The 15,365-nt window shown below is 35.1% G+C and overlaps 1 protein-coding gene across 7 annotated transcripts in view; it reads right to left on the reverse strand.

Moving 5' to 3' along the window:
- The window catches only part of ICE2 (interactor of little elongation complex ELL subunit 2), a 65,015-nt gene that overhangs the window by 35,777 nt on the left and 13,873 nt on the right, over positions 1–15,365 (reverse strand). For 6 of the 7 annotated variants that reach the window (XM_046653713.1, XM_046653714.1, XM_046653718.1 and 3 more), the window contains 5 exons: positions 7,483–7,620; positions 6,295–6,411; positions 5,963–6,122; positions 4,858–5,039; positions 141–182 (listed from right to left, as the gene is read on the reverse strand). In XM_046653713.1, the coding sequence (XP_046509669.1) occupies positions 141–182; positions 4,858–5,039; positions 5,963–6,122; positions 6,295–6,411; positions 7,483–7,620 (639 nt within the window). The remainder of the gene's footprint in view (positions 1–140; positions 183–4,857; positions 5,040–5,962; positions 6,123–6,294; positions 6,412–7,482; positions 7,621–15,365) is intronic. The other variant, XM_046653715.1, reaches the window with a different exon arrangement.

A 15,365-nucleotide genomic window follows, 5' to 3' on the forward strand; every position in this document is an offset into this window, starting at 1 on the left:
ATCTGGAATGATCTTGTTCAACAATACACTGTCTCTAAGTAAAAATAAACAGGGATATAGAAAGTATGAATAATATTTAAATGATTGAAATAAATATATATGAATGACTGAAAACATACATATAGACTACAAAGATATACCTTTTCCCTCCCAAGAATCCAAGGGGCATTTCCAAAGACGGACTATAAATTAATATACAAAGATAACATCAATATAGCACAAAGCAGAATCTGCTAAGGTCTTACTCTCTGTTTAGAAGGAAATAAAATTAGAAATCATTAAGAAAAATGCAAATAAACAACAATAAACCCAAGGACTTAGAAATTAAAAACCACTTCAAATTGTTAGATAAAAGAAGAAATTAAAATAATTATAGAATACTTACAAAGCAACAAAAATTAGAACACTAGACATTAAAAATAAGAAGTATAATTCATAGCCTTTTCAAGAAATAGGAAAACATAATCATAAAAAAATGAAGAAATTTAATAAATGCAAAACCCAAAACTAAGGAATTGAAAAACAATGCTCTCACCCCCAAAAGAACAAATTCAAAATTAAAAATATCATTTATCGGTAAATACTTTATAGCTGTAAAAGGATTCTTCTATAAAATATATCATTAGTTACATCAATAAAAATTAATAATTCCTTAATGCCATACCTAATCAGTGTAAAAATTTCCCAGTCTGAAAAATGTCTTTTTACAATTGTTTATTAGAATCAGGATCCAACCAAGATTCCTACACTGCATTTGGTTGACATGTCTTTCAATTTTGTTTAATTTGCTAAAGACTTTCCCCCTTACCTCTGCCAACTTCTACATCCACCAGATAATTGTAGAAGAAACCGGATTAGTTATCCTGTAAAAATCTCCACATTCTGGATTTTAACTTCTGCATCCCTAAGATGTCATTTAACACATTCTCTATCCCCTGAACCTCCGGCCAATGGGAAACCCTTCACATTGGTTCTGGTATCTTTTTGATACAATTCCAATATTATTATAGGGTTTTTACTTCTTTGATTTGCATTTGTGTCTCTCATGCTAAAATTCTTGGTTCCTAATGTAATTACTTATTTGCTTTATCCTATTATCTAATGCATTCAAAATAACAATAGCAAAATCATTACTAACAATATGGTTACTAATGCAGTTTAAGATTTTCTGGCAGTTCTTTTTGAACTTAGGATATAAATCTTTAGTGATGTACAAATTTCTAAGTTTCTAATCATTCAAATAATAATTCTTTGAGTGGCTAAACCACTAGATATACACAGGATTCATTTGTTTCATTTCAGCTTTGATTTGGCTTTTATAATATTTTTTAAATGTTTTATATACATGTAAAACATTTATATGGTTCAAAACTATAAAGTACATCCAGAGAAATCTAGTTGACATCGCTGCCTCCTCCAATTCATTCCATCCCTCCCCCGCAGTTAACCAGTTTCATTAATTTCAGGTTTATTCTTCATTGTGTGGGGTATTTTCTTTTTAAATATGAACAAATACATGTACGTATGTGTATGTTTGTATTTTCCCCTTCCATAAATAAAAAATTAGCATATTACACAAAATGTTCTCTTCCTTGCCTTTTTCGCTTAACAATATATCTTGGATATTACTGGGCAGTTGCATATCTAGAATTCCCTCATTCCTTTTAAAAGCTGCACAGTATGCTATTGAGGATATACAGTTTATTTAATCAATACCCTGTTAGGGACATGTGGATTGTTTCCAATCTTCTGCTACTACAAATAGAGCTGCAATGAATACCTTGGACATACATTTTGTTCTCTTCCTAACATACTTCTGAGCTACATTTCTAGACGTGAGATTTCTAGGGCAAAGGATGAGCACATTAGTTTTCATCTGTTTTATGGGCACATCTTTCTTCACTTGACTATAGAAATGTTATAGCAATTATCTCCTTTTCTTCTAATATCTTTGTAAGAGCTTCCATCAATCTGCTTCTGTTGCTCATGTTTAAATGACATAGGTTTTCCTGCTCCTGTGGAAGGATAATCCTGTGTGTGGGCATGCCAGGGCAGCTTTTTAGCTTCATGGCTCTCAGCTCACGCTTCATTGGTACCACAAAGTATGCATGGATGGAGGCATGTATGTGTGTGCATATAAAATCTTTAGTACATTCTGAGATCTGCTTCCTCTATTCCCCCTCTCTCACAAGTATCTGAAAACTTGTCTTTTCTTCACCTTTCATGTCCTTGTTCTGCTCAATATGGACTCTACCACCAGTGATTTTTCCTGAGTGAAGGCTTTTGCCTTGAAAGGGATTTTGGCTGGTTAGTTTCTAGAGTTCTTAGGGCCCGGTCATCTCAGAACTCTCTCAAGTTCCCTGCACTCACCTACAAATTAAAGCCTATCCACATTATTTTCACTTTTGTTACTCCTGGTTCCTTCTTGCATCTTTCACCATCCTCTTTCTCTCTGGGATTATTTTCCTTGTGCCTGAAGAACACCCACGAGAGATGGTCTGCTGGCAGCAAACTCAGTTTTTATCTGAAAACATCTTTATTTAATTTTTTGGTATTTAAGGATATTTTCACTGGTTAGAGAATTTTAGTAAGAGGTTATTTTCTCTCAGCACAATATATTGTTCCAAAGTCTTCTGGCTTCCATTGTTGTTGCTGAGAAGTTATTTGCAAATCTAACTCTCAGTTCTGTATAGGTATGTGCCTTTTGTTTCTCTGGTGGCTTTTAGTTTTTTCTTTGTCTCCAAGTATGGTTTGGTCCCATTATCTCTTTTACACCATCTTTCTAGGTGCAATTACACATATGTCAGACATTCTCACTATATCCTCTCTATCTCTTGCCCTATTCTGCATATTTCTTATCTTTTATCTCTTTGAAAAGTTTCTAGTTCCTCACTGAAACTTTCAAGCATGGCTTTAATTTCCTTGAATGCTGTATAATTAAACAGAGTTGGCTAACATTTGTGACTGATAATTCTAGGATCCATTTCTGTGAGCCAATTTCTTTGGTCATTGTTTCTGATGGTTCTCGTTCACAGTATCTAGTCTCCTCCTGTCTCTAATTAATTTTAAATGTTTTCTGGATGCTATCTTTTAAAAGTTATTTGTAGGAATAATTTGAGGCTGAAAATGACATTGTTTCTCTCAAGATTTCATTTGCTTTTGCTGAGTGCCTAGAAACACTAGCAATCCAAAAGCATCTGAATCCAAGTTCAAGACCTGAAAACTGAGGCTACAATCTCTGAGAAAGCTGATTTACTTCTGGTTCACCCCTACTCCTGGGGTGAAGCCTTACAGTGGTCTAAGTCCTTGGTGGAAAACTGAACTCTGACTTTTGTTCCCCTCCTCCTGTGATGCTGCCAAAACAACACTTCATCTGCTGTTTTCTCTTCAGAACTGGCAAATACCATCCAGGGCAAAAATGACCCTAGATAGACTTACCTCCCTGGATTCTATTCTTCTCCGATATCTCAGTCCTGCAATTCCTATTTTGTTAGCTCTTTGATGATTCTAAGAAAGAAATTTTTATATTTTGTCCAGCGTTTTTAGTGTCATCAGTAATGGGGAAGGTCCAAATTACCTAGTCTGCCATTAGTGAAAGAAGTCTGTCACTTTTCATCCCTCTTAACCTACTTCATGTTACTTCACAGCACCTGTTACTCCCTGACATTCACCTCACAGCACTGTAAGTTTAGGTAGATTTAAAAAATATTAAAAAAGAAAACTTAAGTTGGGAGTGCTTTATGACATATACATCACAAAAATATTAAAGGCAAATGCAAACAGAGAAAAACATATAAACAAATATGAAACACAAAAAGTCAATATCCTTAAAATAGTATATACTCTCAGGTATAAATAAGAAAAACATTTTTCCATTTTATTTTCTAATTTTGTTTGCTCTCTTACTTTATTCAAGTCTCTGTTCATATTCCTGTCCTTGGAAAAGCCATCTTGATCATCAATCTAAAACAGTCTCATTTTCATCTTGTTCCCCTTAACCTTCTGTAGTTTTCTGCATAGCATTTACCACTACTTGCTTTTTTGGTACTGTTTTATTAATTATCCGTGCCCTCTGCCAGTACTGTAAGCTCCAAGAGAAAAAAGACTTTTTAAATTCACTGCTGTATCCTCAGTGCATAGAACAGTCTCTGCTCAATAAATATTTGTGGAATGAATGAATAAAGTTTTGCATAAAAACAGAATGTCTCACCTTAATGATCATGGAAAATATTTTAAAATACAGAAATAACAAAAGCTAGTATTTATGGAGTGCCAAGCATTGTTCTAAATGCTTTACATGTATTAACTCATTTAGTCCCAGAAAATCCCATGCGTTAGGTAAGATCATGATACTCATTTTACAGATGAGCAAACTAGACACAGCGAGATTATGTAGGTTGCCTACATCACAAAGCTACTAAGTACATTGAAAAGAATTAATAATATGGCCAAATACTTCTTGCGCCAAACTCATATGTTCCCTTTCACACGTAAAAACTCTTGAATATGAACGAGACCAATTAAATAAAACCACCAAAAGGATTACCACCATCACTGCGTTTTTAGTATATACATAATACTAAAGACTCCACTTAGCATTTTACATATAATATCAAACTTAATCCTTATAACAGTCTTGTGAAGTAGGTTTTATCACCTTTCTTTTATAAAAAAAGGAAACTGAGGCTGAGGGAGGTTAAATTAGTTGCCTAAAGTCTAGCTCAACCTGGGATTCAATTTTAAGTTTCAACCTAAACCCTCTATTTTTATCTTCTACATCAAAAAACTTGCAATAAAACTTCATGCTTCAAAAGAATAAGTACATTCCCCTAAGAAAACAAAGACAGCATTACATACATCCATTTCAGATATATAATCTTCTGGTTTGTCCATAAATACTGCAGAGACTGGAACAGATGTGTTTTTAGACATCATGAATTTTAATGGAACTTCATGGAAGATTTGATTTCTCTCTCTCATTGTCATTTTCTTTTGGGGAAGTGGTGAATTAATATAAATTACTTTAACTGGTTTTGAACCTTAAAACAGAAACAGAAGAAAAGAGGTGATTAGTTTCTAGTAGTTATATTAAAAACAACAACAAAAACAGGATGTATGATAAAAGAATCAGTAAACAAAGAGACACAGGATAGAAAGGTGGCAGCACGTGTCTCCATATTTGCCACCCTTGAATCAGATCTTTAAAGTCCCTTGGAGATCTAAAAGCAAGAGAATCTGGCAAGAAAAATATGCTCTCTAACAACTTTTTTTAAAGGATTCTCTGCTTTCTATTGTTATACTTTCACTGTCATTATTACTCTGCTCCTATAGATTTATACTTTCAAAAAGTGATGAAATTTTTAGCATGTTTCATGAGACATAGTTTTTCATTTATGATAATTATGTTGTTAACATAATATTAATTCTGGAAAATATGAAAAAATTGTTAAATATAAACCAAAATAGAAGGGTAATAATCTTTCATACAAAGGAATTTATGTGCAAATATTGATTTTACTGTTCAAAGAGAGACTATGCTATGCTTATAAGTATATACCTATTTTAATTCTGAATTCCAATAACAGACAAGTAAGTAAGTCCTGGAAACTCAGCCATCTGAGGTTCTCTAGTACTGCATTCTTTTCATTTCAATAAAAGACAGAAGCGCCTTATCATTTCATGTATTTTTGGCCACCCTAAACCACAGTTGCTTCTCTACCTACCTCTCACCCCTCAACATCACTACACATTCTGTAGATCTAATAGCTCAATTACAATGATCAATTCTATAGTAGCACGGCATATCTAAAAAGTTCTACTGAATATAAATGTCAAATTTATATCCTCTTTAAACCAAAACTTAGATTTTTGTATCTGACAAATGACCACCTATGTTTAGACGGCTGAAAGGGAGCTGTTCCAACTCTTTTGAGAGCATTATTTGACATGGCATATCACAAACCTGCAACAGGTATGAGTTGAATACACACTGGAATTTCCCACTGTTCCTTGTAGTTTGGTCCATGATTATTTAATAAGGTAAATAACGATTGACTAGTTAGAGCTATCTGAGGGTGATATCTTGAAACAAGCTTCTCTGCATTTGGATCTTTACTAATATCCTGAAAAACAACATATAACTTGTTACTTGATTATATTTATTGGCAGTTTCTTTGATAAAGTAATGAAAAGAAGGGAGAGATTCAGGGAGGGGACTTTAGAACAATTAGGTTATCTGGACCCTTGGAGGTACAGAAGATTACTTGGAAGATCCAAAACCACCTTTCTACTTACATAATGCATAGCTGCAGCTGTTTGTTCTGCTGTTTCAGTGGTAGATATGTTATCTTTTGAGAGCTGCAACTTTGCAGGCATTGATGGAAATACTGTTTTCACATACTTTACACTGCCCTAAATAAGAAAAAAATGAATCTTTTATTGGAAAAATCTTGATATATTTTCCCTGTAAGAAAAGTATCCTTTCATTATATGAAACTTTTAACTTAAAATTCATTCTACTAAATGTAAATATCAAATTTAGAGCTGCCTTAAATCAAGACTTTCATGTTTTGGCCTGCCAATCACCATACAGATTTTTTTTTAAGAGGGTTCAAGACAAGAGTGTCATGGAATTTTCTCTGCACTTTAAATTCTAACTCCTCATTTTATGAGGTACAAATCCTAACACGGTATAGCAGAAACTTTAAAATATCCTCTCTACACACACTTCAAATACGATTCTGAGTAAAATCACTTAAAAGAAAAAGGGCTTCCTGCTTATATTCAGGAACATTAAGAAAGACGGGAACTAAGAAAAGAAAATCAAGAAATAAAGTTGGGGGGCTGGCCCTGTGGCTGAGTGGTCAAGTTCGTGCGCTCCAGTGCAGGCGGCCCAGTGTTTTGTTGGTTTGGATCCTGGGCGCGGACATGGCACTGCTCATCAAACCACGCTGAGGCAGCGTCCCACATGCCACAACTAGAAGGACCCACAACGAAGAATACACAACTATGTACCAGGGGGCTTTGGGGAAAAAAAGGAAAAAATAAAATCTAAAAAAAAAAAAAGAAAGAAGGAAAGTTGGTACAGTCACACGTTGCTTAATAACAGGGATACATTCCGAGAAATGCGTCGTTAGGTGACTTCGTTGTTGTGCAAACATCATAGAGTGTATTACACAAACCTAGATAGCATAGCCTACTACACACCTATGCCATACAGTACTAATCTTATGGGACCACCATCATATATGGGATCCATCATTGACCGAAATGTCATTATATGGCGCAAGATTGTAGTGACATTTTAAAAAAATATCAAGTATTGGTATCCATTAAATAAAAAGAAAGGGGCATATTTGTACTTCATAGTTTAAAAGTTATATCCTCTTATTGTCCAAAATTGAAACATAAATACTGCCTATGTGAAATATAAATGATATTTCAGACAAAAATAAGCTTATACTTTCATATGGTAAACTTTACCAAGGCAAGAAGAGTTTTTTCTAACTTTAATCCCATCTCTATCCTGAACGGGAAGAATCCCATTAAGCTGGTGACTTCATGGAGAGTATAGAATTCTGGATACTTTTTCACTTGTTCAACACAAGCTCTTAAGATTTGCTAGGAAATAAAAAATTAAAAGAGAAATTAATCTGTATCATACTTTTCTAGTAATGCAACAAAAACAATTTAGTTACATGTGATTAATAATTATTCATTTCAAACATTAGCCTCATTTCATTAATCAAAATTTTAACAATCCAGGTATATTGTATATTCCATAATTGATTTAATCTTTTCTTTTTCAAAACAATTCTTTTAACCTAATTTCTTAAAATATTGATATTTACTTATACTAAAATTAGCAATCGGATTAAAATTTAAAATTAAATAGACAAGACGTATCATATTTTCTATGCTATTTAAGAAACTGTCGAAGAAATAAAGCCACATGAAAATTTCAGTACACTTGACTGTAAAAAAAGCAGTTACATGAATGATTAGAAATAAATAAGTTTAATATCCTAAAAAGATTCCCAAGTAACAATGAATTAACAAAGTAGTTATCTTACAGGTTCTTCTAATCTAAAATCTAAAAAATAAATGAGAATGTTATAAATAATTCAAATGATGGAGTATTTAGCATTTTCTTCTCTCCAAACTGTTTTCAAAATATTAATGACTTCCCAGGAAATATAATCAGGAAGGAAATAAAATTCATAGCTTTACTCAAGCAGAACACATGCCACTTGTGATAACATGTAAACAACTCAAAGAAGCACAGCAGTTTCGGGTGGGGGGTTATAACTAACACACACATACACTATCTTCTAAGACACGCATTTTTTCTTCTGTCAATGAAGTCTAATATGAAGCCTTTCGAATATATTTTACATTACAAAAGCTGTTAGCAATAAGCATATCTTTATAATCTATCTCTATCCTCTTCCCCTTCTGACATTTATAAGATGCGTCGTTATAGATCAATAACCACTCCAACATATCTTTTCATTCATAGTTTCAAATCCTCTTCTTTCATCCCTACTTCCCACTATCTTCCACATTCTTGCCCTCCATCCACGCTTTTCAGTACTGATCTTGATATTTAATTCAGGATATTATTTGCAACTAAGGCAGATGTGGGTCAACATGGAAAAGCTCTGTTTTTAAAAACCCCAGTCAACTGAAAACTCAGATTTGCACAATATTTTTGCTCCTCATTTACGATATTAGTTAACCTTCACCCGCAACATTCTCGTCTCGTGGTAGTCATTATTAAGACTGAACATGCAAAGTGAAGCAATCTATAAGAACTATGTGACATAGAGACTCGTCTGGTTAGATATTTATTGGCACACGTGTCTTGGTAAAATTCTGCTGAATGTTCCAGTGCTTTTAACTGAGTTTCACTTAGTTCAGCAATTACAGCAAGAGAAAGAATCAAAGGAAAATCTAACACAGTTTTACACTTATACCAGATATGTTATGGATTATTAAAGGTATTTCACAACTGGTAGGTATTAAGCAACTAAAGGATCATTATTTGATGTACTTAATAAAAAAGGTTTTTAACCAGTAATTTATTTGTCTTTGAAAAACAGCTGAGTAAACAACAAAGGTTAAGTGATTCAGGCTGTTCCCCATCACTCATCCCCCAAATGTTGTTTAACACTCAAAATATCTTGAAATTTAAATCACTATACTCCCTAAACTTTATTTTGTGCCAGAAAGGAAAAATATGGTATCATACATGTTTGAAATCTAAAAATGTAACAGATACTACTTCTGGCAGTATGGTAGAGTAGGTACCTTGAAGACCAAACCTATCCAAATAATACTAGATCCTGGATAAATTACAACTAACAATTTTTATGCATTGCTGAACTTAGTAAAAAGCAAGGAGAATCTCCAAGGACCATAAACAAACACATAAACCCTAACACCTAGAGCGGGGAGGAATAGAAGCAGTGAACAGTAAGAAAACACATGAAAGACGAGGCGGCTTGAAGGCAAATGCCTCAACCAGTTCTAAGATCAGGGAGGGAGGTGAACATGAGAATCCTACATTTAAGCCTTGAAAAGCAGAGATTTGAATACGTGTTTGTACATCTATGTTCATAGCAGCACCATTTACAACAGCCAAAAGGTAGAAGCAACGCAAGTGTCCACCAACGGATGGACGGATAAACAAAACGTCCATATACATACAATGGAATATTTATTCAGCCTTAAAAAAGAAATTCAGACACATGCTACAACATGAATGAATCTTGAAGACATTATGCTAAGTAAAATAAACCAGTCACAAAAAGATAAACACTATATGACTGTACTTAAATGAGGGTCCCTAGAGTAGACAAATTCAGAGACAGAAAACAGAATGGTTGCCATGAGCTGGGAGGAGGGAGGAATTGGGAGTTACTGTTTAATGGGTGTGATGCAATAAGAAACATATATTTGGTCTTTGTCCCTGGCTCTTGACACACAGCTCCTAAAATCTTCCGTATCTTGAGGGATAACAGTGTCTTTTGTATGTTAATGAGATGACTGGTGGCCCCTAGATAGCTTAATGATGGGGGATGGTTGCCAGAAAGACCAAGGCATGATTACAAGGTTAGAACTTCTAGTCCTACTCCCCCACCTCTGGGGAGGGGAGAGGAGCTGGAGATGGAGTTAATCACCAAGATACAATGCTTTAATCAACCATGCCTAAGAAAAGAAATCTTCATACAAACCCCTAAACAACAGAGTTCAGAGAGATTCTGGGTCGTTGAACACATGGAGGTGCAAGGGTGCTGTGCCTGGAGACGGCATGGAAGCTCTGTGCCCCTTCTCCCATACCTTGTCCTATGCATCTCTCTCATTTGGCTGTTCCTGAGTTGTAGCCTTTCTAATAAACTGGAAATAGTAAGTAAAGCACTTTCCTGATTTTTGCAAGCTGTTCTGGCAAATTATTGAACCAGAGGAGAGAGTTATAGGAACCCTAGGCCCACTGCCTGGAGAGTTGGAGAACTGGTTGGTGTAGGGGAGAAAAACCCCATATATTTGGTGTCAGAAGTGTTGTAAGTAGAAACAGTTCAGAAATGGGTACAGAGTCTCAGTTTTGCAGGATGAGAAGATTTATGGAGATTGGGTGCACAACAATATGAATGTACTTAATACCAACAAAATACACACTTAAAAATGGTCAAGATGGTAAATTTTATATTATGTGTATTTTAGCACAATTAAAAATAAATTTTAAAACAAGGGAAGGAAATTCTGACACGCTACAACATGGTTGAACCTTGAAGACATTTTGGTAAGCGAAATAAGCCAATCACAAAAGGACAACTATTGTATGACTCCACTTATATGAGGTACCTACAGAAGTCAAAATTCATGGAGAGAAAAAGTAGAATGGTGGTTGCCAGAGACTAGGGGGAGGAGGGAATGAGTTATTATTTAATGAGTACTGAGGTTCAGTTTGGGAAGATGAGAAAATTCTGTACATGGATGGTGGAAATACATTCACAAACAACTTTGTGAATGTATCTAATGCCATTGCACTTTCCTTAAAAATGGTTAACATGGTAAACTTTATGTTACATACATTTTACCACAATAAAAAAAAAAGAGAGAGGGGCTAGCCCAGTGGCTTAGTGGTTAAGTTCATGTGCTCCACTTTGGCAGCCCAGGATTTGCAGGTTTGGATCCCAGGTGCAGATTTACAGAACTCTCAACAAGCCATGCTGTGGCAGCGTCCCACTTACAAAATAGAGGAAGACTGGCATAGATGTTAGCTCAGGGCTGATCTTCCTCACCAAAAAAAAAAAAAAGAAAGAGAGAAATGGAAGACAGACTGAGGTCTAACTTACGAAATCTGGGAATCCTAAAGAGACAGAGTTGAGAAAACGAAGGAGAAGCAATAACTGAAAACAACTGAGAATTTTCCAGAACTGATGAAGGATATGAATCTACAGATACAAGAAACACAAGAACCAAGTAGAATTTCTTTAAAAAAAGAAAAAAAAAACCCCACATTGTAATGAAACTGTAAAACACTAAAGAGTGGTCAGACAGAAAAGACCAATTCCCTAAAAGAAATAACAGACAACACACTTTTCAATAACAATAACACGAGCCAGAAAAAGTCAAATTATACTTTCAAACATTGAGAAATAAAACAAACTGTCAACTTAGAATTACGTATGGAATGAAGCTATTTTATTAGAATGAGAACAAAACAAAAATATTTCCAGATAAACAAAAAAGGAGATTGTTCATCACCAAGACACCTTCATCAAAGGAACATTTAGAACATAACATTTCAAGAATAATGAAGAGGATCTCAGAATGTAGATTTGAGAAGAAATGGAAAGCCAAAAAACTGTCAAAATTTGTAGATAAATGAAAACAAACATTGTCCATATAAAATAATGTAGGTAGGGTTACAAAAGAGACAGCATTAAAACAACAATATCAATCAGCAGGGATGTGATGTGAGTCAAAATTCTCCACACGGTCTCTGTAGACATACAGATTAATAAAACAGAACAGACTCAAGAAATTGACCCACATATTGATGATAAAGCAATTCAGTGAGGGAAAAAATTCATTGTAAAAATTCCAGAGTAACCACTAAGAGAACAGAAAAACAATGTATCAATTCCAAATCAATAGAGGGGAAAAAGAAAGGGGAAAAAACAGCAATTCTCTCAAAAGAAGTAAAAGAAGAAAGAAGTTTAGAAAAACAGAAATTACAAACAAGTCCATATACATCAATTACCATGAACTATTAAACTTTCTAATGAAAAGATAAGAGATGGTCAGATTTCATTTAAAAAGAAAAAAAGTAATCTAGTTAAACACTATTTTAAGAGGTATTTGTAAAATACAAGTTCTATAGATTCAAAGCAATCCCAATTAAAATCCCATCTAGTTTTTTTGTAGAAATTGACAAGCTGATTCCAAAATCTTACAGGGAAATGTAAAGGACTGATAACAGCCAAAACAATTTTAAAAAAAGAACAAAGTTGCACGACTTTACTACATGGTTTCCAAACTTACCACAAGACCAGGTGGTATTAGCATAAAGACAGATATACAGACTAATGAAATAGAATAGAGTCAAGAAATTGACCCACATATCGATGGTGACAAGGCAGTCCAATGAAGGGAAAAAATAGCTTTTTCAACTTACAGTGCTAGGCAGTTTCTCAACACTGGCATGATGGACATTTGGGACCAGATAACTTTTGGTGGTAGGGGACTGTCCTGCGTACTGTAGGATATTTAGCGACATTCTTGGCTCTACCAACTAGATGTCAGAAGCATTTCTTCCTCAGCTGTAAGAACCAAAAATGTCTCCAGACTTTACTAAACATCTGCTGGGAGGCAAAATCACTCTCAGTTGAGAACCACCACGCTAGCACAACTAGATATCCATATGAAAGAGAAATAAACTCTGATCTGAACCTAACATGTTGAACAAAAAATAACTTGAAATGACCATAGACATTCATGTAAAAGTTATAATCACAAAACCTCTAGATCAGGATTTCTCAACGCAAGCACTACTGACATTTTGGGCTGGATAATTCTTTGCTGTGGGGGATGTCATGTTTAGCAGCATCCCTGCCCTCTAGCCAGTAGATATCAGTAGCATTCTGCCAGTTCTGACAACCAAAAATGTTTCCAGACCTTGCTAAAGTCCCCTGAGGGAGGAGGAGCAGGGGTAAAGGAGTAAAAGTGACCCCAGATGAGAACCACTTAGGGTTGGCAAATATTTCTGTGCTAGAATACATAAAAGCACTAACCATAAAACATTTTGAAAAATTAGCTTCATTAAAATTAAAATTCTGTTGAGAGACACTAAGAAGCATGTCACAAACTGGAAGAAAACAATATATATAATGGACTTGTATTCGGAATAAAGAACTTTCAAGATTCAATAAAAATAAAAACCAATAAAATCAGCAAAAGATTTTAACAGATATTTCACAAAAGAATACATGCAAAGCCAATAAGCACACAGAAAGATGTTAACACATCACTGCTCATCAGGGAAATGTAAATGAAAACCATAATGAGACACCACTACACACCCATTAGGTTGGCTAAAATTAAAAAAGATTAATAATATTAAGTGTTAGCAAAAGCATAGAGTAACCGGAACTCTTACAACATTGTTAGTGCGAGTGTAAAATGGTACATCCACTACAAAAAACAGTTTGGCAGTTTCTAAGAAAATTTAACTACACTTGCCATATGATCTAGAAATTCCACCCCTATTTACCCAGGAAAAATGAAAATATACGTCCACAAAAAACATGTACAAGAATGTTCATAGTAACTTTATTCATAACTGCCACAAACTGAAAATAACACAAATGCCCATCAATAGCTGAACTGATAAACCAATTTTGGTACAGCCCTACAACAAAACAAAAAGGAATAAGAAGGAACACATTATAGATACTTAGATCAATGTGCATGATTCTCAAAAATCATACTGAGTGAAAGAAGCCAGACAAAAAGGAGTACACTGTATGTGATTCAATTTTTATGAAACTCTAGCAAAGGCAAATCTAATCCATGGTGACAGAAAGCATATTGGTGCTTTCCTGGGGCCACGGATGGGAAGAGGCACAGAGATCTTTTTAGAGTGATGGAAATATTCCATATCATGATTGTGGTCATGGTTACACAAGAGTAGACATTTGTCAAAATGCACTGACATGCACCTAAAATGGAGACTTAGAGGGCTGGCCCCATGGCCCAGTGGTTAAGTTCATGTGCTCCACTTTGGATCCTGGGCACGGACCTAGCACCGCTCATCAAGCCATGCTGAGGTGACATCCCACATGGCAGAACTAGGAGGACTACAATTGGAATACACAACTATGTACTGGGGGGCTTTGGGGAGAAAAAGAAGAAGAAAAAGACCAGCAACAGATGTTAACTGAGGGTGAATCTGTTTTTTTAAAAAAAAGGATACCATACATAAATTATACCTCAATAAAATTAATTTAAAAATTAAATTTGGATTAAAAAGGGAGAGTTCAGGGCCGACCCCGTGGCCGAGTGGTTAAGTTGGTGCGCTCTGCTTCAGCGGCCCAGGGTTTCGACGGTTCGGATCCTAGGTGCAGATGTGGCACCGCTCATCAGGCCATATTGAGGCAGCGTTCCACATTCCAGAACTAGAAGGACCCACAACTAAAATATAGAACTATGTACTCGGGGAATTTGGGGAGAAAAAGCAAAAAAAAAAAGAGTTCACTCAGTATGTAATGGCTACACATCTAACAATATATAATACAACCTTTTAAAAAAAAGTAGGGGAGAACATACAAAAACATTTTTCAAACTGTTTTTCTTTTTTCAGTAATCCTATTGATCAGTAGTATTAGTATTGGTATTCTGAAGCTGTTGTGAGTATGTGGGACAAAGCAAATGAGACATCATACATGGTATTTTTTCTTTAAATATATATTTCCTAGCCCCATCTGCTGAAATAGTCTCAGAAACAATGACCAACCCAGGAGCAATGAGCATCCTAGTGCCCAGATGGTAGTCTTGAAATACCATTTTCCACTAAAAGAAATAAGGGATCTTTTAGAAAATGGCTGATTCCAGGGCTGGAACAAGAAATGTACAAAACGAGCCTCAAGGACTACTAGAGTGACTCAAAAGCCAATAATGAAGAGCCTGTCACTGGCCAAAGTCGGTATTATTTGAGATTCAAAAAGAGTAATTGTAGGGGCCAGCAGGGTGGCATAGTGGTTGGGTTCACATGCTCCACTTTGGTGGCCTGGGGTTTGCAGGTTCGGCTCCTGGGCATGGACCTGTGCATTGTTTCATCAAGCCATGCTGTGGCGGCATCC

This window comes from Equus quagga, chromosome 2 (assembly GCF_021613505.1).
Source record: "Equus quagga isolate Etosha38 chromosome 2, UCLA_HA_Equagga_1.0, whole genome shotgun sequence".
Taxonomy (NCBI): Eukaryota; Metazoa; Chordata; class Mammalia; order Perissodactyla; family Equidae; genus Equus; species Equus quagga.